Here is a 27566-nt window from a genome sequence, read left to right on the forward strand (position 1 = left end):
TTCTCCTGCCTTCTCCCCATAACCCCTGATCCCCTTATTGATCAAGAACCTATCTATCTCTGTTTTAAAGACACTCAGTGATTTGGCCACATTCTGCGACAAAGAGGTCCACAAATCCACCACCCTCTGGCTGAAGAAAATCCTCCTCATCTCAGTTTTAAAGGATCATCCCTTCAGTCTGAGGCTGTGCCCTCAGGTGCTAGTTTTAAATACTGGTGGAAACATCCTCTCCATGTCCACTCTATCCAGGTCTCTCAGTACCCTGCAAGTTTCAATAAGACCCCCCCTCATCCTTCTAAATTCCAATGAGTACAGACCCAGAGTCCTCAACCACTCCTCATACACCAAGCTTATCATTCCAGGGATCATTCTTGTAATCGTCCTCTGGACCCTTTCCAAGGCCAGCATATCCTTCCATAGATAAGGTGCCCAAAACTGCTCACAATACTCCAAATGGAGTCTGATCAGAGCCTTATACAGCCTCAGAAGTATATCCGAGCTCTTGTATTCTAGCCCTCTGGACATGAATGCTAACATTGCATTTGCCTTCCTAACTGCCGACTGAACCTACACGTTAACCTTAAGAGAATCTTGAACTAAGACTCCTAAGTGCCTTTGTGCTTCTGATTTCCTAAGCCTTTTCCCATTTAGAAAATAGTCTATGCCTCCATTCTTGCTACCAAAGTACACAACCGTACACTTTTCCACATTGTATTCCATTGATGTTGATGTTGCATCTTTTGAGGAAAGCCTTTTGGGTGTCTTTGAAGTGCTTCCTTTGTCCTCCTCTTGATCAGGAACTTTCCTTGAGCAGGGCAAAAAATATTTGCTTTGGCGATCAAGACTCTGACATCCTAAGTTCGTGGCTGGCCCAGCGGAGTTGGTTTCAGATGATCATGGCCTCGATGCTGGTGCTCTTGGCTCCTCCAAGCACACTTTTGTTAGTACGTCTGTATTATAATTTATATAGCACCATTAACATAGTAAAACAGCCCAAGACACTTCAAAGGAGAAGTATCGCACAAACTTTGAAACTGACTACACTTCTATGATTCTATGAAAATATTAGGTCAGATGACCACATGCTGGATCAAAGAGATAATTTCAAAGAAGTGTTTCAAAGGAGGAGAGAGTTACAAAGAGGGAATTGCAAAGCTTAGCACCCAGGTTGCTGAAGGCATGGTCAGCAAAGGTGGAACAACTAAATGTGAGTATGCACAAGCTTCCAGTGTTTGAGGTGTGCAGGGGTCTCATAGGATTATTGAGCTGAAGGAATTTCCAGAGATGGGGAGGGGTGTGGCAATGGAGGAATTTGCAAACAAGGATAAGAATTTAGTTCTGTAGAAGGATAATTTAGAAACATTGACTCTGTTTCACCACAGATGCTGCCAGCCCTGAGTTTATCCAGCATTTTCTGTTTTTATTTCAGATTTCCAGCATCTGCAGTGTTTTGCTTTTATAAGAAATTTAAAATTGGGTTGTTACCCGACTTGGAGCCAATGTAGGTTAGTGAGCACAGGCGTGGTGGGTGAACAGGGCTGGGTGTGAGTAAAAGTACTGGCAACAAAGATCTGCTCTGAGAAATTACCTTTCCTTTGCGTGACAGCTTCTTAGCAGATGCCACCTGTTATTCTGTGGCTACCTGCAAAATGCTGGGAACTAAATGCTGCTCCTTTCTTCAGAGCACGGATAATTGGAGGAAGTTTCTTTTTTTGAATGCAACTCAGCAATATCTAACAAGTATATATGCTAACTCAAAGGGATAGAAATGCATTTTGGGTTGCAATACAAAACGGGAAGTATCGCTTTGCCAAGCCTGATTTGAACAGGTGGTCAATGCACTTCTGCCCCAAGCTCAATATCTACTTCTTTTTTTAAATAAATTTAGAGTACCCAATTAATTTTTTCCAATTAAGGGGAAATTTAGCGTGGTCAATCCACCTACCCTGCACATCTTTGGGTTGTGGGGGTGAAACCCACGCAAACACGGGGAGAACGTGCAAACTCCACACGGACAGTGACCCAGAGCCGGGATCGAACCTGGGACCTCAGCGCCGTGATCAATATCTACTTCTAACTGTCTACACTTGTGTGTGGGGAACAGGCAATTGAAAGAAATATTGAGAGTGCTTTTTTGACCATGTACTTCAAATATGTGTTCAAATAAAGTACAGCCTTGATCGTCCTGGCCCCACATCAATATAAAGAAGTAGTTGACTTCAGAACAAATCTTGAACAAGGCTTTATAGCTGGTGTTATCCACTCAGTCCAAATTAAATAATTATATTAAAATATATTGAATTTTGGTTTGGTTCCTTATGAGAACTATTCTTGAAGTATTTTGGTCTGTTTAAATGAGACTTAAAGAATACATTTTGATTACATGGTCTTTCATTGATATTAGTTAACCCATACATTTTTGCTTTAAGATGGGATCCAATGGCACTAACTGATATCGCCGACAGACTATTTGAACTAGTTGCTTTAAGCATCCTAATTTGACAATGTTTTGTTTCCATGTTAAAATTGTTGTCCACTAGCAGCTTTCAAAATTAAATACCCATTAACTAATCTGCAACCAGGGGCAGCACGGTGGCACAGTGGTTAGCACTGCTGCCCCACAGTGCCAGAGACCCAGGTTCAATTCCGGCCTTGGGTGACCGTATGGAGTTTGCACGTTCTTCCTGTGGCTGCGTGGATTTCCTCCGGTGCTCTGGTTTCCCTCCACAGTCCAAAGATGTTCAGGTTAGGTGGATTGGCCATGATAAATTGCTACTTAATGTCCAACAGTTAGGTGGGGTTACAGGGGAATGGGCCTAGGTTGGGAACCCTTTCAGAGGGTCAGTGCAGGCTCGATTGGCTGAATGGCCTCCTTCTGCACTGTAGGGTTCCTATGATGATAAACTTATTTTCTGGTGGCAGACATTGATCAGGGAACCTAAATTGATCAAGCCAGTCACCTTCTGTGTTGATGGCAGCCATTTTCTTCACAGGTTACAGTTTATTAGCATATGTAAAGGATTAACTCCTATGTTAAATGGCCAATTTCAGGTTGGACGTATTTCAGGTCTCCTCAGATGACAGGACACTATTCTTCAGAATTGGACAAGGTCCAATTTCTAACCCTTTCAAAACAGCTCAATATTTTCTCACAGTAAGTACTGAAGATCCCTCACATGATCTATTGTGTTTCTCGTGGAATACATTTGGGGGGAAAAAAATCAACAATTTGTCCAGAGGTAATCCATGTGAAACCTCATTTGTCAGCGCCTCACATCCAGGACTTTTTCTCATCTCTCAACACTTTCTATTTCTGTTAGGGTGGTTTGCAATCAATTCATTAATATGTTGTTAATTGTATTTTCTCTAAAGAGGCTAATTTTCAGAACTTTGTCAAATATTTTCATTCTTAAATAAGCTTTAGCTTTGTTTTTCTCGACCTGTGTTTGAGGTTTGCTTTCACTATCTTAATCATTTTTCTTTTATCCAGTCACATGATGTAGGTGTCACTGGCAAGGTCAGCACTTATTGCCCATTAAGAAAGAATATAAAAATGTTTTAAAGTTACAAAGCCCCTGCGTAGAGCAGACAGGGCAAGCCCTTAATCCATCTCCTTGCTTGCTCCAAAAAACAATTCAAATTTAATCCAATTCATGATTCCCACAAGAGAGACTACTAATCCAAGCTGACTCGAACAGGCACTAAACCCGATCTTAGGCTTGATCTGACACTTGATCTTGGCCAAATGGCTGACCCTTGTGACAACTGAATGGCTTGCCAGGCCATTTTGAAGACAGTTGAGTCAGCCACATTACTGTGGATCTGGAGTCACCTATAGGCCAGACTGGTAATGATACTAACTTTTTTTTAAAAATTCCAGATTAATTTAATTAACTGAATTTAAATTCCCCAGATGCTGTGGTGAGATTTGAATGGATGTGGAAGCATTGGAAAGGGTGCAAAGGAGATTTAGCAGGATGCTGCCTGGTTTGCAGGATAGGTCTTATGAGGAAAGGTTGAGGGAGCTAGGGCTTTTCTCTTTGGAGTGAAGGAGGATGAGAGGCGACTTGATAGAGGTTTATAAGACGATGAGGGGGCTAGATAGAGTGGACATTCAGAGACTATTTCCTCGGGTGGATGTAGCTGTTACAAGGGGGCATAACTATAAGATTCAGGGTGGGAGATATAGGAGGGATGTCCAAGGTAGGTTCTTTACTCAGAGAGTGGTTAGGGTGTGGAATGGACTGCCTGCTGTGATAGTGGAGTCGGACACTTTAGAAACTTTCAAGCGGTTATTGGATAGGCACATGGAGCACACCAGAATGACAGGGAATGGGATAGCTTGATCTTGGTTTCGGACAATGCTCGGCACAACATTGAGCGCCGAAGGGCCTGTTCTGTGCTGTACTGTTCTATGTTCTATGTATGCACCTGTAAATCAGTATTTCAGTTGTCTGGATTACTCATTCAGTGACATGATCACTATGTTGTCGTAAGCACCAATCCTTTAAATAAGCAGGATAAGTGATAAAGTGAAACAGTGAAAACAAGTTTAAAGAGTTGGGCCGAGAAAATCACACTGAATTATTTGATGTTATGAAGTAACCTTTTGGGCTGCAATATCATGGGCAGCAATTGCACGCACATTTCCCCCAACTGGAAAATTAGACATTGAAAGCAATTTTCAAAGAGTTTGGTTAAAAAAACATATTCAGTAAGCAATGTTTTAAAAAGTTTGAAACGCCCCTGTGATTTTTGACCCTGGTTATTTGTAACAGTATCCTGGAGATTAATATTTTGATTCCATGGCTAGAATTTTACCAGCACTGTGGAGATAGCTTTGGAGGTGGTGGGATATGCATTGGATGTATATTGCATTGGTTCAGCTCTGTTCCTACTTCCATGCGCTTTTTCCAGAGAAGGGCTTCCAGTGGCAGTAGCTATTCACCTGGCAGTGGGAGATAGCCAATTAAGGCAATTAAAAGGTCAATTAGCCACTATTCTGGCACATCAATAAAATTTAAAAATAGCACACATTGCAAGTGGCTTTACAGAAGGAGAATCACGTATAAATAAGCAGAAAGGACTTAACAGCAAGTCCACAATAACTTGGGGCCATTCCCCTACATGTGTCTGATATGGCTCTGGCTGCTATTCATAGGACCTTTAGGGGACAGCCTCCATCTTGTGGTGCTCGCTGACTCTCCATCTGCGCGAACAGTGTTCACCTTTTCCAGTGTGGTGGCTGTCCCTCCGGCCCCTCTGATTGGCCCTCCTGTACCTGCCTGCTGCCCACCCGTCTCAATTGGGGAAAAAGGTAGAATTGTTATCTAATTGCAAATTGTGTAAAACAAACATCATAAGGATGTAGTTATAGGAGAAGGCCCACCACCACCTTCTCAATGCAACTCATGGTCAGCAATAATTGGGGACTTGTTCACATCCCTCACGTGCAAAGAACAAATAAACCTTGCCAACTGGACTACAGCCAATTGGCTTCATCTGCAGCAAATAAGCTCCTCTTTATTGGAAATGCAAAGTCAGGTCATTTAAATCACTCAGTGACACTTTCAATGGGTGGTACAGAATGTGCAGAGTTTGTAACGGCAGCATTTGAAGTCCATGCAAAGAGTCACTTGATGGAAAGTAGGTTTTGAGGTGGGGAATGGACAAAGCCTCGCTGGGCGGTTCAATGGGAGTTTAGAGCCTAAGGAGACGATAAATCCAAATTTCCTCCCTTTTTCCTCGGAGAACCCAGTCTTTTACGGGTTTTGTTTTTACCAGGCTCATTTGCATCAGGTCAATCATTTCCTGCAAGGAGATTGGGCCCTGGTGTTTGAGTCACTTGAATGGCAATAAGTGCAGCAATTCACTCATCAGGGAAAACGGCCCAAGTTTTCAATTTCACAAACTGCTCAGTTAAGAGTTGGAAGATGGATGTAGGTTAATGAAAAAAGAAGCCGTCTCTCCAGACACTGGTACTTCTACTGGGTATAAAAGAGATAGCATAACAAAAAATGACCTGCAAACCAACCAGAATTACCAGTACGAGACCCTGTTATAACATTTATATTTAATTCTCTTTCTCCTCCTCGCATATTTGAGTAAAATGAGTAGTTATTTGAGATGTATCTATGCATACAATCCACTTAGCTTATTACCACAACACATGTTCCTGCACAGTGAGATGAGGACCGAGTGCTGTAGCTGATTAAGATCTTCTCTAAGATACGTTATGAAACTGCCTACTCTCGCCAGACTGCAGTGGTCGAGAGCTGAATGCGTTTAGAGCTGCGTTAAACTAGACCAAGGCACAAAACTGCTCAATGCTGAGCACAAACTCATTCTCTGAATTGGTAATTTCTCTCAGAAAGCACACAAAGGTGGCTGGTGTGGGAAATGTTGGATTTAATAGGAGGTGTTCTATTGGTGTTGGAATGGAGTCACATCGTTGGGAAAAAGTAGATTGTGCTTTGTTCTTAAGTTAACTACAGCCATTCCAGGCCTGGAAGATTCCTTGATGTTGATGAAGCTTGGCATTTCCCTGAGGTTTTACACAGCTAGAATTTCTTTGTGGAAAGGCCTCAAGAGACTGGAACAGCTGACACTCTTAAGCAAGTTTGTAATTTCAGTCATATTGTTCAGTCCTTAACGAGTGTAATCTGATAAACAGCAACTGTGTGCATTATACAATACGAAGATGCTTGCAAGTGTGCTATAAGGTGATCAAATCTGTTTTAAAAATATTCATTCATAGAATGTGGTGTCTCTCTCTCTAGGCCAGTATTTATTGCCCATCCATAATTGCCTTTGAGGAGGTGATGGTGAACTGTTTTCTTGAACCGCTGCAGTCCATGTGGTGTTGGAACACCCACAATGCTTTCAGGGAGGGAGTTCCAAGGTTTTGACCCAACAACTGTGAAGGAACAGCAATTATGTTCCAAGTTAGGATGGTGAGGGACTTGGAGGGGAACTTCCAGGTGGTGTTTCCACATATCTGCTGCCCCTATCCTTTAAGATGGTAGTGGCCGCGGGTTTGGAAGATGCTGTTTTAAAGAACTGTATTCCAAACGAATTCTGACGTCATCATCCATTGGTTACTTTACACCAAATACACCTTTTGCAGGTCAGCTAACAGAGAGGCAAAGCACGAAATCGGATTGCAATTTAGTCTCAGACCATACAAAGTTTATTCCGGCTGAAGATACATCAAGAGGCACAAAAGTGGATTTTTACAGACAAGTGGCAAGGGTCTTCACACAATTCACTCCTTAATTCTTGTTAACTCAGGTGGGTTCAGGGTTCATTGTTTCTAACAATAACTTGACTATTTGCAGCTTCCCAGCTACGATCATAGCTCTGGAGAGTTTTAAAATCTTTGGCATGTGGTTTCGACAAATTGAACGCAGTTCCTGCATGACTCTCTCTATTCGATACTTTGATTCAGCCTTTTCAACCCAGATTTCCACTTCATTGATAATCATTTCCTCACTACATTTTCCCTGGATGAACAGTGACAATAGTGACTCGATGAGGCAGCGGAAAGTTTCAGAGAACTGGGATCCTACATCATCGAGTTCAATTGCCTGCTTGAAGCATTCAACCGCATTGTTTTCCTCTCCTTTGGCCTGTAAACACTTCCCTCTCAGGAGCTGGATCTCAGGCAGCGTGTCTCCCAATTCATACTCCATTGCTCTGGCAAAGAAAACTAAAGCATTGTTGAGTGCACTTTCATCCACCAATTGGAGTTCTTGCACAGCATCAACACCCATGTAGTAACAGACCTGCCGGTAATAAAGAATTAGGTTACTATTCCACAAGAGACAATGGAATGGTGGATGGGTGGAAGCACATTAGAAGACTACAATCAAATCTACACACCTAGAGAAGCTCATGAGCCACAAGAGCTTTAACAGATTGTTAGTCATTTGTTCAATGTATCTACTAGCTGACTATATATTTAACATATCAATATAGAGCTGTCAGATGGCCAGTTTCAAATCATGACAATATTAGTTTTCAACATCAGAGATTCAAAAGCGGAAAATGTAACCTTATCTGACCAGTAAGTTGAGGGTGAATGCTGGTTAAACACATTTTAATAACCATCTGAATTCTACATCCCATTGACTTCAAAATAGATGCCCTGGCAGAATCCATACTCAGCACTGGTGTCTTTTGATGGTATTGTCGACAACACCTTCTATCACTTTGTTGACGATTGAGAGCCAGATTGGATTTGTCCTGGTTTTCTGTGGACCGGACATACCTAATTTTCCATAGTGTCATGTAATTACCTGCATTATAGCTGCAATGGAACAGCTGGGCTAGAGATTAGTCCAAAAGCATAACTCTTCTGTAATATATTAAATTTACTCTTGTGGGTAATAGTCATTGCCTCCAACTTGTGTGATGAAGATATTGCTTACCATTTATCAGCCCAAACCTGAATGTAGTCCTGGTCTTGCTGCATATTGGCACAGACTGCTTCATCATTTGAGGACACGTGACTGGTGCTGAACATTGTGCATGAGAACTGTGCAGTGGTCAGTCCTACCAATATTGTCATAGACAAATGCATCAGGGACAGGTAGATTGGTGAGGATGTGCTCAAATAGGTTTTTCCCTCTTCATGGTTCCCTCACCACCTGCCGCAGACCCAGACTAGCAGCGATGTCCTTTAGGATTCGGCCAGCTGGGTCTGTACTCGTGTTACCGAGTCATCCTTGTTGAAGCTCCCCCATCCAGCATAAATTCTGTGCCTTACCTCCCTCAGTGTTTTTTCTAAGTGGTGTTCAACATGGAGCAGCACTGATTCACCAGCAGAAGGACAGCATCGTGGCACAGTGGTTATTGGCCCTGACAATATTCCCGCAATAGAACTGAAGACTTGTGCTCCAGAACTTGCCACACCTCTAGCCAAGCTGTTCCAGTAGAGCTACAACACTGGCATCTACCCGGCAATGTGCAAAATTGCCCAGGTGTGTCCTGTACAGAAGAAACAGGACAAATCCAACCCAGATAATTACTGCCCTATCAGTCTACTCTCAATCACCAGTAAAGTAATGAACGGAGTTATCAGCAGTGCTAACAAGCAGTAATTACTCATTAAAATCGCCATAGTCCCAAATGACCATAGGCTGCTATTCACTTTTGAGGAGGGAGAGCTGACTGGTGGTGATTTGACCTGAGGATCACCACACCTCAGGCAAGGGGCAAGGTTGGGAAAGCAGAGCCTTCATGAATAACCTCAGCCAGTACAGGAATTGAACCCGCGCTGCTGGTCCTGCTCTGCATCACAAACCAGCTGTCTAGCCAAGTGAGCTAAACCAGCCCAACTCAGCAATATCCCGCTCACACTTGCTCAGTTTCAGTTTGCCAGGGTCACTCATCTCCTGACTTCATTACAGCCTTGGTTCAAACATGGACAAAAGTGCTGAATTACAGAAGGGAGGTGAGAGTGGCATCAAGGCAGCGTTTGACTGAGTATGGCATCAAGGAGCCCTTGCACAACTGGAGTCAATCAGGGGGAAAACTTTTTATTGCCTGGAACCATACCTGGCACAAAGGAAAATGGTTATGGTGGTTGTAGGTCAATCATCTCAGCTCCAGGACATCACAAGTTCCTCAGGATAATGTTGTCATAATATACACCAGTATATCATGGTGCAGACACACACTGATGGACACACACAGGGACCAAACAACATGTACAAACACCACAGCCAATCACCAGTTAGAATACACACACTATAAAGGCAGAGGGCACCACGGTTCCCGCTCATTCTGGGTGCTGCCTCTCAGTGTAACAAGAACTCATCCAGCCCAGCACAGACTCACACCATGTGCTGAGAGAATCAACTGGTTCGGACAAGGCTTAGGTCTCTAGATTAAGTTAGCATCATTTAGACCCACAGTCATTGTGTGTTAGTTAGTTAGAAGTAGTTAATAAAATTTGAGTTGAACTTTCATCAGTGTTGGAAGTGTCTGTTCATCTCTCAAGTCTACACTAGCCAACATTCAAATGTCCTAGGGCCAACCATCTTCGTCAATGGCCTCCCTTCCATCATAAGCTCAGAAGTGGGGAGGGGGATGTTCGCAAATGACGGCACAATGCTCAGCACCACTCAACTCCAGATAATGAAATGAAATGAAAATCACTTATTGTCACAAGTAGGCTTCAAATGAAGTTACTGTGAAAAGCCCCTGGTCGCCACATTCTGGCGCCTGTTCGGGGAGGCTGGTATGGGAATTGAACCGTGGTGCAGGCCTGCCTTGGTCGAAATGCAGCAAGACCTCGACAATATCCAGGCTTGGGCTGCCAAGTGGCAAGTTTTACATTTGCGCCACACAAGTGCCAGGTAATGATCATCTCCTACAAGAGAGGATCTAACCATCATCCCTTGGCATTCAATCGCATTACTACCACTGAATCCCTCACAATCAATGTCCTGGGGGTTACCATTGATCAGAAACTGAACTGGACTAGCCATATTAATACTGTGGCTACCAGCACAGGTCAAAGGCTAGGAATCCTGTGGCAAGTAACTCATGTCCACACTCCCCAAACGTTGTCCATCATCTACAAGGCATAAGTCAGAAATGTGATAGACTACTCTCCACTTGCCTGGATGAGTGCAGCTCCAACAACGCTCAAGAAGCTCAACACCATCCAGGACAGAGCAGCCCACTGATTGCTACCCCTTCCACAAACATTCAATCCCTCCACAGCTGAGTCCTGCAGTAACTTGCCAGGGTTCCTTAGGCAGCACCTTCCAAACCCACGATCACTACTATATAGGACAAAAGCAGCAGACACCTGGGAACCCCACCACATGGAGGTTCTCCTCCAAGGCACTCACCACCCTGACTTGGAAATATGTTGCTGTTCCTTCATTGTCGCTGGGTCAAAATCCTGGAATGCCCTCTCTAACAGCACTGTGGTGTACCAACACCTCAGGGACTGCAATGGTTCAAGAAGACAGCCCACCACCACCTTCTGAAGGGCAACTAGAAACGGGCAATAAATGCTGGCCTAACCAGCAACGCCCACATCCCATAAATGAATTTAAAGAAACCTCAGAGGCCCAGATTTGAGCAGATAGATCTGTTCTGAATTTACCTCATTTAGGATAATATTAGTGCCATACAATGCGGTGCTGAATGTCCTCATTGTGAATATGTGAGTTTGTCTCCACAAGAACAGTGCGTTGATCACTGCTACCAACACAGTCATTTACAATAGGCAGATTGGGAAGGGTGAGATAAAGTAAGTTCTTCCCTCTTATTGTTTCCACTCCACTTGACACAGGCCCGGTGTGGTAGCTATGTCCTTCAAGACTCAGGCCATTCAGTAATGCTGTCACTATCCACTCTTTTTTTTCTCATAAATTTAGAGTACCCAATTATTTTTTCCAATTAAGGGGCAATTTAGCATGGCCAATCCACCTATCCTGCACATCTTTTGGGTTGTGGGGGTGAAACCCACGCAGACACGGGGAGAATGTGCAAACTCCACACGGACAGTGACCCAGGGCCGGGATTCGAACCCGGGTCCTCAGCGCTGTAGGCAGCAATGCTAACCACTGTGCCGCCGTGCTGCCCGTCACTATCCACTTTTGACAATGGGCATTGACATTCCCCTCCTGGAGTACATACTCTGCCTTTGCTATCCTTAGTGCTTCTTAAAAGTGGTACGCAACATGGAGGAGTACTGATTCATCAGCTGAGGGAGAACAGCAAGTAGTAATCAACAGAAAATTTCCTTACCCATGTCTGACCTGATGCCATGTCTGATCTGATAGCATGATAATTCATGAGGTCTGAAGCCTAGGATTCCTAGGACTACGTCCTCCTGATTTTATATCATGGTGCCACTACCTCTGGTGGTCTGTCCTACCAGTAGAACAGGACAGACCAAGGGTCGGTTGAAGAGAAGTCCAGAAACAATAAGCACAATTATACCCGACTGAAAGAACATGTCACAAAGCTCAGTCAGGTACTCACCTGTCCCATATCCAGGTACGTTTTTAGGCAGGGGCATACAGACAGTATTAAATCTAAATCAGCTTTTGCTTTAGTTAGTAGCTGTCTGTCTGGCACTCCACTCTGACCCATCTTGACACGTTCAAGGCCTCGAGTGTACAGTTTCATATAAATCTGGGGAAAGAACATCATACAGACAATATCAATTGTGTAATGCATCAAGAGGTCTAGTCTCTTCTTCGGAGATTGGATTTAAACCCTCCACGCTCTAAACTACAATTCATGCTGCCCTTACCCTATCTGGCTTAAGTCCTGTTCACCATTATTCCTGTCATTGCTGATCTACTTTGGCTTCTAGTTCCAACATCTCCAATTTTAAAATTCTTAATGTTGTGTTTAAATTCCTTCATGGTCTCGCATCCCATGTCTAACCTCCTCTTGGCCATTTTTCACTCATTCATGAGATGTGGGCATTGCTGGAAGGCCATAATTTTTATTGCCCATCCCGAAATGCCCTTGAGAAAGTGGTGGTGTGGCTGCCTTTTCAGACCACTATAGAAGAGGCAGTGGCACAGTGTAATTGTCACTGTAGTCGCAATCCAGAGACCATGGGCTCAAATCCCACCATGGCAAATGGTGAAATTTGAAATCAATAAAAAATCTAGAATGAAGTCTAATAATGAAACCATTGTTGATTGTCTTAAAAACCCAACTGGTTGACTAATGTCCTTTGGAGAAGGAAATCTGTCGTCCTTAATGGTTTGGCCTACATGTGACTCCAGATCCACAGCAATGTGGTTGACTCTTAAATGCCCCGTCAAAGGACACTCAGTTGATGTGCAATTAGAATGGAGAATAAATGATGTCCCAGCCAGCAATGCCCACATCTCTTAAATCAATTTTTTAAAACTCCTGCACTTCCCTTTGTACCAGATTTGATCCCCTGGCTTGGTGATAATGGTAGAATTGGGAATATGCCAAAATACAGGTTGTGGTATACAAGTCTACTGCTGCTTTTGATCCACAGCATGGCATGGGTGCCCAGAATTCATGTGCTAGATCTGTTCAAAATCCATCCCATTCAGCACAGTGGCAGTACCACACAACACGGTGGAGGGTATCCTCAATATGAAGATGGAACTTTGTCTCTACAAAGACTGTGTGGTGGTCGCTCCTACCAGGACCGTCATGGACGGATGCTTTGGAGACAAATAAATTGTAGAGGGATGAGGTCAAATAGGTTTTTCCCTCTTCTTGGTTCCTCACCACCTGATACAGACCCAATCTAGCAGCTGTATCCTTTAGGACTCAGCCAGCTGGGTCAGTAGTGGCGGCACTGAACCACACTTGGTGATGGACATTGAAGTCCCCCACCCAGAGTACATTCTTCACCCTTGCCACTCTCAGTGCTTCCTCTAACTGAAGGAGTAATTCGTCTGCTGGGGGTGCAGTATGTGATAATGTGATAAAGCAGATTTCCTTGCCCATGTTTTACCTGATCTTATGAGACATCATGGGATCCATAATCTTTGTTGAAAACTCCCAGTACAACTCCCTCCCAACTGTTTCCCACTGTTCCACCTCTGCTGGGTGTGTCCAGTCAGTGGGACAGGACATACGTATGGATGGTGATGGTGGGATCTGGGACATTATATGCAAGGTATGACTCTGCGAATATGACTAGGTCAATCAGCTCTCTCAATTTTCACACAAGCCCTCAGATGTTAGTAAAGATAACTTTGCACGGTCGACAGGGCTGGTTTTGCCATTGTAGTTTCTGGTGCCTCAGTTGATCCCTCTGATTTAATTCCTGTGTGTACACCTTGTAGCAGCTTGAAAGAACTGAGCGGCTTGCGAGGCCATTTCAGAGGGCATTTAAGAGTCATCAATATTTCTGTAAACACAATCCCTATAAATAAAATTTAATCTTATAAATATCCCATCCTTCTCAAACTTTTGATCCTGATTTTGCCTTCTTGTGCATCCCCAGCATTGGCAACTTTGCCTTCAGTTATCGATGCCAACCCCCACCCCAAAACTCTTCTGCCCAACCGCCTCCCTCTCATATTTTAGGATCCTCCTTATAACCCAGTTTTCACCAAATGTTTGGTCACCTCTCCTGGTATCTCCTCCTGGGGTTTGGTCTCCAGTTTTCACTGACTACCCCTTTGTGAAATTTCTGTGGATATTTTTCTACTTGGAAGGAACTACAAATGTTCAAATTGTTATTAAACCTGGCCGACACCGAAATCCCCATCAGTGAGCTATGAACCCAGAATCAGCGTATTTTCTTCTGCTTGATCATTTTAGCTAAAGTCACCAATAAGTATCTGCAATTTTGCTACAAATAATAGAGAAAACATTCCTCCTAGTTCTTGGCAGCATGGTTCACCATCATCCTCTCCTGACAGCATGATCAAAGCTAGGATCTCATTATTCAGGGCGAGAATCTATATTCCCTGACACACATCATCAGAGACCATCATCATTTATACAGAAGAAAAGGCCTTTAGGGATCATAAGGTGCTGGCTCCCTTCTCAAAGTCATAGCAGGCAGCTCTTCAGGTGTGCCTCTAAGGCAGACAGAAAACTACCCAGCCCACAGACAGACACCCACCCACCTAGACACACAGAATTTTTTCAGCTGGCTGGGGAATCTAAAATACCTCGGCACAGTCTCAGGATACAGGGCCAATTATTTAGGACAGAGATGAAGAGAAATGTCTTCAACTAAGGGTTGTGAAGCTCAGGAAATCTCTATCGCAGAGAGTTGTGGATGTTCCATTGCTGAATATGTTTAAACTGAGATGACAAATCTGTGGTCTCTGAGGGAATTAAGGGCTAAGGGGAGAGGGCAAGGAAGTAGAGTGAAGGCCAATGATCAGTCATGATCATATTGAATGGTGGAGCAGGTTCGAGGGGCTGTACCGTTTGCGCCTGATCCCATTTCCCATGTTATGTTCAGACGAATGCGCTCTCCTGCCTTGGACATACACACCTACCCACCCACACATGCAAACAGTTTCATACTGTTGATGGTGACAGCGAATGGCAGGAACAATATACCTTTGCCCTCGTGCTGTAAGCTTGCCAGTTTGTTCCTGGGTCTGGAAGAATATTCAAGGCCATGTTACAGATACCAACTGCCATGTCTTGTTTGCCAAGGAAATGAAAAACTTTGGCAAGCCGATTCAAGGTGAATGGATCCGTTTTTGCTGTTTCAATTGCCTGGAAAGTGAACAGGGGAAAGGAATATTTAATTTGTGCATTTGATGAGTTACTATCCATCGACCTTGAATCATGAAAAACAACAAAGTCAAATATCAAGCTTCCGGGAACAAGGAGAAGAAAAAAAAATAAAAGGGACTTGCATTTATACAGTACCTACCATGGCCAAAGTGTCAAGGGGCAATTAAAGGACGGACAATAAATGCTGACCTGTCAGTGATGCTCATATCTCATGAATGAATGAATGAAAAATTAACACCTTTTGAAGGGTAACCGCTGTTGTAATGTAGGAAATTCTGGAGCCAATTTGCACACAGCAAACTCGCAAACAGTAATATCATAATGACAGAATAAACTATCTCATTGTAATGTTGATTGAGATATAAATATTGGTCAGGAACTGGGGATAACTTCCCGATCTTCTTCAAAATACTAAATGGAATCCTTCCCATCCACCCGAGAGGGCAGATGGTGCCTTGCGTTAATATCTCATCCATAGATGCCAACTCCGATAGTACAGTGCTCCCTCAGTACTGCACTGGAATGTCAGCCTGGATTTTTGAGCTCAAGCCCTGAAGTGACTTGAACCCACACCACAACCTTCTAACTAAAGAGGCGAGAGTCCTGCATCAAGAGGCAAGAGTCCTGCAAACTGGTACATGGCAGACACCTTAAGTGATGCAACGTGTGAATTAAAAAGGTACATTAGTTATGTATGTTGTGTAAACAATATTCTGCCATTTCTATAGGCACCATTTTCCCATCCTAAAGTTACCTTTTACATGTGAAAATCTGTAGATTCACATTACTACCACTAGATGGTATTTCATAAACTTCAGAGATTGCAGAACTCCTTTTACCTACATCACCATACGCTTGGGAGGTAAATTTGCATTTTCTTGAATTCTGGTGGGTAACATTTTCATACAATCCCTACATTTGACCTACCTGGTCTGCACCGACCCTCCGAAAGAGCACCCTACATTTAGGCCCACTCCCCGCCCTCCCACCAGAATCCCGTGCAGTGATCATGGCTCCTAACCTGCACATCTTTGGACTGTGGGTGGAAACTGGCATACCCGGAGGAGACCCACGCAGACACAGGGAAAACATACAAACTCCACACAGACAGTCACCCAAGGCCAGAATCGAACCTGGGTCCCTGGCGCAGTGAGGCAGCAGTGCTAACCACTGTGCCACCGACCTTTGAAAGAAAGTCGTGGAATCCAGCACAGAATGAGCAAAACTTTCTTCCAACCAAATACTGGGAAAATCAATAGGGAATACCAATGTATTTTAATTCTACATTATGAGGCACAGCATGTCCGATGCTGAATCCAGCAAGGTCAGCAATGTCACTATTAATGAAGGAAGGGGGAAAAAATATAAAAAACAATATTTTAAATTAATGATGTCAAAGATTCTTTGGAATTGCTGGATTTTTAAAGGAAATCCCTTTGGTGAGCCATATAAGATAATATTTCTGAAGCATCATAACACAAAGAAAGACTGAGCTGAATCACTACACACTTGTCTGTTCACAAACTGAAAAGCATCTTAAGAGTTGTCAACACTCCTTTAAATAAGGTATCAAGCCTCCTGGATACCTCTTCGCACAATCATATCAGACAAATAACATTATGGGCACCATACAATTATGGAGGTGACCTACAATCATTTATCTGCCTGATTGATTATGTTCTCTAACTAGATTTTGGCACATGACTGGACTGCTTGGGGAAGGATTCCTGTTCACATCTTATAAAGTGCATTCCCTTTTCTCCATTTATTCCTTCCCCATTCCAACCACTAAATTGGTTATTGAAATCTCCGAGAACAATAAGATGTTATTAATCCCACCCCTGGCTAAAACCAACTCACAAGACCTCACCTGTCCATAACAGTCAAGTGGATCAGTCCCAGAGTATCCACAATCATGAACTGCCATTGGAATATTGGGGATAGAGTCTGCCCTCTCAAGCATCATCCCCAAGTAACACAAGGCAAGAGCTGGGAAAGAAAGAACAAAATAAACGCAGAGCTAATGCTGAATGGTTGCTGATGACGTTGCAGTAGAAACAGTTGTTACAAAGTCCACAGTTATTTATTATACAAATTGTAATACACAAGTTATATTCATTTTTAAACAGTTATTTTCTGAATAGTAGTGTATAAATACAGTTACACATTGCACATACTTTGTTCTCAAAATAATAATGAGGTTTAATAGTGCACTATTTTTTTTTTTGTAAATTTAGAGTACCCAATTCTTTTTTTTTAACCAATTAAGGAGCAATTTAGCGTGGCCAATCCACCTACCCTGCACATCTTTTTGCGTTGTGGGAATGAGACCCACGCAGACACGGGGAGAATGTGCAAACTGCACACAGACAGTGACCTGGGGCAGGGATCGAACCCAGGTCCTTGGCACTGTGAGACAGCAGTGCAAACCACTGCGCCACTGTGCTACCCCAATAGCGTACTATTATTTACGTGCAAATGCTGGAGTAATGTCAGGCAAAACAGAGGTGAGATTGAACATGGAAATCAGAAAGTTGCTGTCCTGACGCACCCCTCTTTCATTAACTTCCTGAAGAAGGCTTTTTGAAGTCTGCCTCACCAGATATACATTTGTGCATTGGACACAAACTAAACTCACCATGTTAGCCCTTGTCCAATCCCATATTAACTGCTGCCAGGCGATATCTCTGGTTATAAAAATGAACAAATGAAAGTGTGGGATCTCATGCCTTCAGGTTTTAATTAGTAGAGATTTTAGAAATATAAATATTTTCCCCTGCTTTTTACTCTCTCTCTCTCTTAATCCAATTTTCCTTTTGTCTGTTTATTTCTCTTGCTCTATTTGATTTCACAATGAATTCACCATGTTAATTTGCACTTCTTTCTCAGTCTTGGTGCTGTTAATTTCAAAATGATTGGTTAACAAGATGCACATTTGCTTGCATTGTTCAGTGCAGTCCCAGATGCTCAATTCCCCTGGTTGTGGTGTGATCAGTTCACGCGTTCAACAACTTGGCACACAGGACATTCTACCCAATGGCAGAACTATTGGATGCCCAGCCACTGTAAATTGATTTATATCATAGGTGATGGGGTAGAAAGTCAATTATCCAAATTTGTTGATGACGCAAAGACAGGCAGCACTGCAGATGGAAGTATAAAATTACAAAGATAATAATAATAATCTTTATTAGCATGACAGTAGGCTTACATTAACACTCAATTGAAGTTACTCTGAAAATCCCCTAGACGCCACTGAGGGAGAATTCAGAATGTCCAATTCACCTAACCAGCATGTCTTTCAGGACTTGTGGGAGGAAACCCACGCAGACACGGGGAGAATGTGCAGGTTCCGCACTGACAGCGACCTAAGCCGGGTCCCTGGCTCTGTCAAGCAACAGTGCTAACCACTGTGTTACCGTGCTGCCCATCGAGATATTGACAGGTTAAGTGAATGGGTGAGACAATGGCAAATGACAATGTGGGCAAACTGTGGCAATGTGGACAAAAGACGTAATCTACTTTGGCCCTAAAAAGAACAGGGTACTCCCTACACGGTAAAATGTTAGGAATAGTGGTGGTCCAAAGCAATGTTCTCTCTAAGTTTTGCAGCAACCCGAAAATCTCCATGCTGGCCCAGTACAAGTCCGACCTTCCAAGTTACTGCATCGACTCAGTTAGGAGAGTTTCACCAGTCCCACCCACATCATAGCTGTGCAAAAATAATTAATTGTACTTTTAAATAAATTGCCCACACCCTCAGAACAAAGAAAATAGAACGTTTGTCTAAAGGGACCATTGGTGTCCAGGTACATGGATCATTAGAATGTCATGAACAAGTACAGAAAGTAATCAAAAAGGCTATCAGAATGCTGTCCCTTATATTTAGAACACTGGGATACATGGGGCAGAAGTTATGCTACAGCTGTACAAAATGCTGGTTAGACCACACCTGGGGTACTGTGAACAGTTCAGGGCACCACACCTTCAGAAGAATATATTGGCCTTGGAGGGAGTACAGGAGGAAGTACTGTTGTGGAGATGCTGGCGTTGGACTGGGGTGAGCACAGTAAGAAGTCTTACAACACCAGGTTAAAATCCTTGGCTATAAACTGTGGAATTTGGCTATAAGTTTCTGATCGGCGATTCTGCGAGCCAAGCTCTGCACATGAGTACGGCCTCAACCGGGACCTTGGATTCATGTCGCATTACATTCACCCCTCACCATCTGGCCTGGGCTTGTGAAATCCTACCAACTGTCCTGGCTTGAGATAATTCACACCTCTTTAACCTGTGATTATCCCTCTCTCCAGTTGCTCCGTCTGGACCTGTAGACTTAATTACCTGCAAAGACTTGCATTCAAAGTATCATATCGCATCTTTGACTCTGTCTATATATATATATATATTTCTGGAACCCACCTCTTCATTCACCTGAGGAAGGAGTTGTGCTCCGAAAGCTAGTGATTTGAAACAAACCTGTTGGACTTTAACTTGGTGTTGTAAGACTTCTTACTAGGAGGAAGTACAACATAGACAACAAGGGTTAAATAATAAGGAGAGATTACACAAACTCAGGTTACATTCCTTAGAGCTTAGAAGGTTCGGGAATGATTTGATCAAAGATTTCAAGACTTTGAAAATGGAGAAAGAGAATCTTTTTACATAGGCCGGAGAATATAGGACTGGGGGTATAATCTCATAATTAAAGACAGGCATTCCCGGAGTAAAATTAGGAAACACTTCTAAATGTAGAACTTTGGACTACAGTGCAGAAGGAGGCCATTTGGCCCATCAGTTTGCAACGACCCTCTGAAAGAGCACCCTACCTAGGCCCACTACCACACCCTGTCCCCATACCCCATGGAACCTGGGCAATTTTGCAGAGCAAGGGGAAATTTAGCATGACCAATCCACCCAAGCTGCACATCTTTGGACTGTGGGAGGAAACCGGAGCACCCGGAGGAAACCCATGCAGACACGGGGAGAAAGTGCAAACTCCACACAGTGACCAAAGGCCAGATTTGAACCCAGGTCCCTGGTGCTGTGAGACAGCAATGCTAACCACTGTGCCACTCACACTCTTCTTTGAGTGGCATCTGGTGTGTGGATCTTTGTCTATCTCGATCTCTTTTACCTTTGAACTTTCCAATTGGGATCAAACTTTTAAAATCATAATTTCTTATTACGTGCCCAAGCTATTCCAACCATCTCTTCCTGATCTTGGATTTTAATAATAATAATCGTTTATCGTCATCAGCACCTTTTCACTGGTAGTTTGACTTCTCCAAAATACCTTCATTATGTCCCTCAAAACCCAAAACTCTGCAGCCTTAATTCTTCTCTGCATTGCTTTAGTAATCGGCCAACACTCTCTTTTGCACATCAAAGAAGTAATATTTCACCACTGTTACATCTGCTGGTTTAATCAGTTACAAATGAACGTGACACAGAAAAGTGAAAGCTAACAAAAGTAATGTTTCAAGAGCTTCACAAGACTAATTTTGGGCTGTTTCTCTAATTCATTCGAAGGAAAATGCACAGAAAAACTTAGGGTGCTATTCTCCAGAAAGATTTTGTAATGTTGCAGCGACCAGGAATTGCCGTGAGCTTCCTGGTGCGTGTCCCAGCGAGGCCGGCAACGCAATTCAACATTAATTGATCCACTTAAAGACGCCTCACGGGCTCGCAAACGATGGCTCGATTGGCCGAGACCGCGCTTGACAACCCCCCGGTAACAAGGTCAGGCAGCACTTTCTCAGCCAACCCCAGCTAGCTTGCCACAATGGCGCTGAGGAGAATAGCCCCAGGATTTGGGGATGATGCTGGGGAGGCTACTAAATGCCGTGGAGGCCAGGAGGGATGGCCTGTATCATTGAGGGTCCCAGAGAGTCAGCACAAGGCAGCCAGTGCTGCCTGGGATGAGGTGCTGGCAGCTGAGAGTTCAGTGAGTGTGACCAGGAGGACTGGCCTCCAGTGTTGGAAAAAGGGCAGCACGAGCGAGTAGCGCCCCCCCCCCCACATCCCCAACTCCCCATTCAACCCCTAGCCCTTCCTCCACCCTCCCTTCCCCTTCAACCTCCCCAACCCCTCCTTCCCACACCCCTCCCACCATTGTGAAATATGCATGTGGCCCTCTCTGTGTATCCTCAGGAAAAGTTCTCCCATAACCGTCGGGAGAGGGCCCTGATTGGCGGAGGAGTGCCGGACAAAAGAATCCTCACCTCCTTCGAGGTGCCAGCCCTGGAGGTGACTGGGATGGCACAGGACAGATTGGTCAGCCATGTGGGCTGGCGGACACCGCAGAGGTGAGGGACCACGGGCCTCCACCCTGAGGACTTGTCAAACGTGAGTAATGATTGCCTTACTGACTGGCCTATTCCTTCCACTGACCACATGTCCATTCTCCTGCAGGTCCTCCAGGCGACAGAGCCGGCCCATCCTGGGCGGCAGCCCCTTCTAACTCCGAGGACAACACCTCAGAGGAGAACTTCGAGGATACAACCGTAGTGGAGGCACAGCTGTCAGTCCTACCCTCCACCAACGCAGATACACGCACCTCGGTGGGAAATGTCAGTGGTCAGCCTTCGGGGGCATAATCTGGTGAGCACCACATCGCTGATGATGCACATCAGATGGAGGCAGGAAGCCCCAGGCGAGACAGCAGTCAGAGGGCTATTGGATCCCAGCCTGATGCTAAGCCTGTGGTACAGAGTTACCCGGGGCTAATGGAGAAGATAGAGATTGGAGGAACATTCAGAGGGAGATGTCAGTGTCTCTCCAGCAGATTCATAGAGCTTGGAGGAGTCCCACAGGCTAAGGGCACAGGAGATGGCACTGGCATCGAGGCCAACACTGCTAGGGTGGGGACCGCAATGGAGAGCCTGGTGCACGTCGTCGGCAGCATGAGTGAAGGTGTCCAAGGCATCGCGCAGTCGGTGACGGCCATAGCCGAGGGTCTCGGCCGAATGTCTGACTCGCAGGGGGATGTCACCTAGTGCCACGCTGACTTTGATGAGGTTCTGTTGGACATGTCCTGCTCTCAGATGGCCATGCCATGGCCATGCGGAGATTGTTCCAGTCACAATGGGCATGGCTGAGGCGCCGCAGAGCATGGCCCAATCACGGAGAAGCATCGCTGAGGGCGTCGACGCTATGGTGCAGACCATGGGAATTGCCAGAGCTGGTAAAGCCAGATGATTCAGGGGCAGCTTGGCTCGAACCGGCTGCTTCTCCATCCCAAGGTGAGCCACAGGGCCCCATGGGCACCAACCGGGAGGAGGGAGCGTTGAGTGCCAAGCCCGACCCGTCTGTGAATGGGGGCCACCAGCTCCCCCGAGTTCCACCCCTCAGATGAGGCCACGTCTTGAGGGCAGCACATGATATAGGGCGGCATGGCCATGCATTAGCCGACATCAGAGCCCCCAGAGGACGTCCACCAGGGGCATCAAAGGCAACAGGACAAGGCAGGCAGTTGGTAGCCTCCACCTCAGGTATGCATCCTGGGGAAACACCTAGACGTAGTGGTAGGTAGGAGGGCAAATCATGTTGAGGATCATTGAGGACACCAGGGGGGGGGGGGGGGGGGGGGGGGCATCATTGGGAGTGAGGATTGAACAACACATTAAACACCTTTTCGCACAACCACAGCCTTTCCCTTTCTTCCACAATGCAGGCCGACCTCCAGACCCTTTGCCCATCTCTCCAGACATCCCCTCCCCCACCCTCCCATGGTGCTCACCCACCCTCCAGCCGTTGACATCTCCCCGAAGCTATGTCCCATCCCCTGGGTGTTCGGATGTTGCATGTGTGGTGTTGCGTCCCGCAGTGTTCAGGCACAGTGTCCAGACATCAAAGTGTGATTGGGATGCTAGGCAATGACTCCCATGTGCTACATGGCCCGCTCAGCAATGGGAATCCTCTTGGCATCTGTGAAGTACTCACTTTTTTTAAAAACAGAGTACACAATTATTTTCTTTACAATTAAACCCGGGTCCACAGTGCCGTAGGCAGCCATGCTCACCACTGTGCCACCGCGCCGTCCAGCGAAGTGCTCACTTAACCATGATTGTCAATTCCCTATTAGCGACAGCCTTCAGCCGCACAGCCAGAGACCTCGGCCGTCGTTGGGGATTCTAGGTGGTTGCTAGGGCAGACAGGCAGAGACAGGGATTGCCTTCCGGAACGATCCATGGGTTGGCATGATGGTGCCACGAGGGTTGTCCTTTCAGCACAACCCCCCCCCCCCCCCCCTCATGTCAGCCCACCCCTGTGGAGGGTCCCACCCCCGCAGAGGTACCTCACCCCCCCACCAAACACTGGGGTGGGAAGCCCAGCATCCCAGCCTTGTTGCCTGTGAGCAGAGATGGCTCCTCGGCTCCCCACAGAAGTCCTTCCACCAGGATCACCTCTTTCAAAAGGAGTACTAATCGCGCCAACTTGAACACTTGCTAGGGAGGCCAATGAATGATAGGAGGCTGTTGGATACAGGCTGGTACTCATTAATTGTATGGAAACGGGGCTTAAGTGGTGATAATTGGTTTCTCGCCATGCTACGGCGAGATCCTGATTTCTCCTACTGGAACAGGCTGGCTACATCGCATCGCAAACTGTGTGGCGCCTGCCGCAGATCTTGTTATTGGCCTCTCCCGCTATTCACTGGCCTCAGTACGATTGAGTGAGAGCGCAACAAGGCCGGGGAATCGCGCCCCAAGTCTGAATGGGTACAATATGGGATTGATATGATCCTCCATTTATATTTCTGACAATTAAAAAGAGAGGTTCGCCGCCTCGAACACTACCTCTATATTGAGCACTGTCGGACTTGAGAACCTCCCGCAGTAACAGCAATGATCTGTTGAAATATTTTAGGCGCTTACAAGCAGAAGGGTCCTTGTTCATCAACATCCCATCCAATCTACCAGAGAAAGAGGGAGAAAAAAGGACAGATTTAATTCTTTAAGTTTAGGATTAAATGAAACAACAACCATCTAAAAGAAAAGTATCCTAGTTTTAGGAACAGACAGCAGTCGAAATGGAGATATACCAGGACAGAGATACAATACTTGATGTTTTACAATGATTTTAGAAACAGTCACCTGATGATTATAAACATATAAACCATATAGGATTATTATAATGTCCTGCTGCTTTAAATTAAAGTATCAATATTGCTGGTGTAGCAACTTAAAACATTTAAAACTGAAGGGGCTGCAAGGATCCCACCCCCCTTACTGCATCTCACTGTATCAACGTATCATTTTATTCCTTTTTCCTTTGTGTACTTATTAAAGTTATTGAAGTTAATGCCTGACCTGATGCTTTGTCTCACCTATTATTTGTACCTTGGCACAAAAATAAAGAATTTACTGATCCATGGATCTATATGGAGGATATAGGACAAGCCTGTAGTAGATGCAATTATACAGAAGGAATAAACTGCCCAAGTGACACACAGCTGTGTGCTCACAGGTCTCTTAGGAAAGTGACAATCCTTTGCATTGTGCAATACTGATGCGGGTCTATTTAAGTGAGATATGCAGATTGATCTGATGCCGACATTACAACAGGTTCTCTTACCTAATAAACATGGTAGCCATTGTGAAATACCAACTCCTTTTTTCTTCTGAAGATACCTGCAGAAAAATAATTGTAGCAAATTACAGTGCAGAAGGAGGCTATTTGGTCTGCAGTGAGTGTGTTGAAACACCCATGCTTTTTGGAAACTCAGTAAAGTGAGCTGGGGACAGGGGTTCAAAGCACAGGCACTGGGTGGGGTTTTAAATTCAATGAATGGTATCTGGAATTGAAAGCTTGGCTCAATAGGGGCTGGTTTAGCACAGGGCTAAATAGCTGGCTTTAAAGCAGACCAAGCAGCGCAGGTTCAATTCCTGTAACAGCCTCCCCGAACAGGTGCCGGAATGTGGCGACTAGGGGCTTCTCACAGTAACTTCATTTGAAGCCTACTTGTGACAATAAGTGATTATTATTATGGTAACTATTAAACCTTTGCGGATTGTTGTCAGAGCTCTGGCCGTTATTCTCTGTTGCAAGTCTGCCCCGCTACCGCTGTTAGTGAGGATGGAGAATTTGGTGCTCAGCCAAACCATTCACTGCAGCGGGACTGCACGGAGAATCCCGCTGTGGCGAACTGACGGAGAATCCCGCTGCCGCAAACCGTCAGAGAATCCCGCTGCGGCGAACCAACGGAGAATCCCGTTGCCGTGAACCGACGGAGAATCCCGCTGTGGCGAACTGACGGAGAATCCCGCTGCCGCGAACCGTCAGAGAATCCCGCTGCGGCAAACCGGCGGAGAATCCCGCTGCCGCGAACCGACGGAGAATCCCGCTGCCGTGAACCGGCGGAGAATCCCGCTGCCGCAAACCGACGGAGAATCCCGTTGCCGCGAACCGAAGGAGAATCCCGCTGCGGTGAACCGACGGAGAGTCCCGCTGCCAGGAACCGACGGAGAATCCCGCTGCCGCGAACCGACGGAGAATCCCGCTGCCGCGAACCGACGGGGAGTCCCGCTGCCGCGAACCGACGGAGAATCCCGCTGCCGCAAACCGACGGAGAATCCCGCTGCCGCGAACCGAAGGAGAATCCCGCTATCGCGAACCAACGGAGAGTCCCGCTGCCAGGAACCGACGGAGAATCCCGCTGCCGCGAACCGACGGAGAATCCCGCTGCCGCAAACTGACGGAGAATCCCGCTGCCGCGAACCGGCAGAGAATCCCACTGCCAGGAACCGACGGAGAATCCCGCTGCCGCGAACCGACGGAGAATCCCGCTGCCGCGAACCGACGGAGAATCCCACTGCCGCGAACCGACGGAGAGTCCTGCTGCCAGGAACCGACGGAGAGTCCCGCTGCCGCGAACCGACGGAGAATCCCGCTGCCGCGAACCGACGGAGAGTCCCGCTGCCATGAACCGACGGAGAATCCCGCTGCCAGGAACCGACGGAGAATCCCGCTGCCGCGAACCGACGGAGAATCCCGCTGTCGTGAACTGACGGAGAATCCCGCTGCCAGGAACCGACGGAGAATCCCGCTGCCGTGAATTGATGGAGAATTCCCACCCTCAATTTTTAAAAAAATTATTCATGTGATGTGGGCATCGCTGGCTGGGACAGCGCTTGTTGCCAATCCCTTGAGCTGAGGGGCTTGCCCGGCCAATGCAGAGGGTGTATAAGAGTCAAACCTGGCTGCTCTATGTGAGCTGGAAAGGACACCTCTGTCTCACCTTACCCTTGCCATAAAGCAAGGCTTTGTCATAGAGCCCGATGGCTGTGCTCAGCTTCTCGGCGTGATCCTCCTCGCTCTGCAGCCCCACGTCGAAAGCGCTGGCGTAGGCATGTTCCGCCAGGCACCTGGCTGCCCGGAGCGGCCGCAGGGTCTCCGCCTCGCCCCCCTCCTCCTGCTCCTGCCCCTGCTTCAGGCCCATCAGCTGGGACAGCCGCTCCACGCACTCGCTCGCCCGCGCCTCCTGCTGCAGCCGGTCGTACACGTAGCCCAGGTTGGCCCAGGCGTTCAGGTTGCCCGGCTCCTCCCGGCAGACGCTGGAGAAGATCTCCTCGGCGGCCTGACACTCGTCCAGGTGGAAGGCGAAGACCCCCAGCAGGTTCCGTGAGGCAAAGCGCTGGGCGCCCTCCTCCGCCTCCAGCTGCAGGCTGTCCCGCTTCAGCTTCGCGTCCCTCCGCCGCAGCCGCTCTTCTTGGAGAGGCTCGAAATTCAAATTCAACTCCAGGTGGAAGTGTCCGGGGATGTAATCCATCTCCTGAATAATCTCCTCGATTTCTCGATCTGAATCCTCCCCCATCTCTCGTTAAAGAAGAAACTCTCTGGGTGTCTGGACCACATTTAGGAAGAGCTTCATCTCCTGTGTGACTCGGGGCACTGGAGTCCTATCCGGCCTGGGCGGGAGGGAGGGAGGCGTTTTGATGTGGGTGGGGCTGGTGAAACTCCTAACTGAGGCGATGGCTCTTTTTTTTACAGTAGCTTTTTGGATACAATCCTGCAGATTCTGGAACAATCAGGAATCTGTGGAGAGAGAAACTTTGGTCAGAATTGGTACAAGTTAAAAGATGTAACACGTTTTAAGCAAACACAGGCAACTTAAGGGGACAGAGATGAGGAGGAATTCATCTTCTCTCAAAGGGTCATTTTAGATTTTGGAATTTTCTACCTCAGAAACCTGTAGACAGAGGTTCAGTCTCAGTATGATGTGGAGATGCCGGCGTTGGACTGGGGTGAGCACAGTAAGAAGTCTTACAACACCAGGTTAAAGTCCAACAGGTTTGTTTCAAACACGAGCTTTCGGAGCGCAGCTCCTT

The 27566-nt window shown here is 46.0% G+C and overlaps 1 protein-coding gene across 2 annotated transcripts; it reads right to left on the reverse strand.

Annotated features, from left to right (window-relative positions):
* Positions 1-5503: 5503 nt before the first annotated feature.
* Positions 5504-27146, reverse strand: ttc22 (tetratricopeptide repeat domain 22). 2 transcript variants are annotated; one of them, XM_038794047.1, is made up of 7 exons: positions 26477-27146; positions 24814-24869; positions 24114-24151; positions 17105-17223; positions 15052-15213; positions 12007-12159; positions 5504-7784 (listed from the first exon to the last, which is right to left on the reverse strand). In XM_038794047.1, the coding sequence occupies exons 1-7, from the start codon at positions 27050-27052 to the stop codon at positions 7287-7289; spliced, it is 1602 nt and encodes a 533-aa protein (XP_038649975.1). In that variant the 5' UTR covers positions 27053-27146; the 3' UTR covers positions 5504-7286. The 2 variants fall into 2 exon arrangements, with proteins under 2 accessions (XP_038649975.1, XP_038649974.1); XM_038794046.1 differs by having other exon boundaries at positions 24036-24151.
* Positions 27147-27566: the final 420 nt, after the last annotated feature.

The sequence above is a fragment of the Scyliorhinus canicula genome, chromosome 4 (assembly GCF_902713615.1).
Source record: "Scyliorhinus canicula chromosome 4, sScyCan1.1, whole genome shotgun sequence".
Lineage (NCBI taxonomy): Eukaryota > Metazoa > Chordata > Chondrichthyes > Carcharhiniformes > Scyliorhinidae > Scyliorhinus > Scyliorhinus canicula.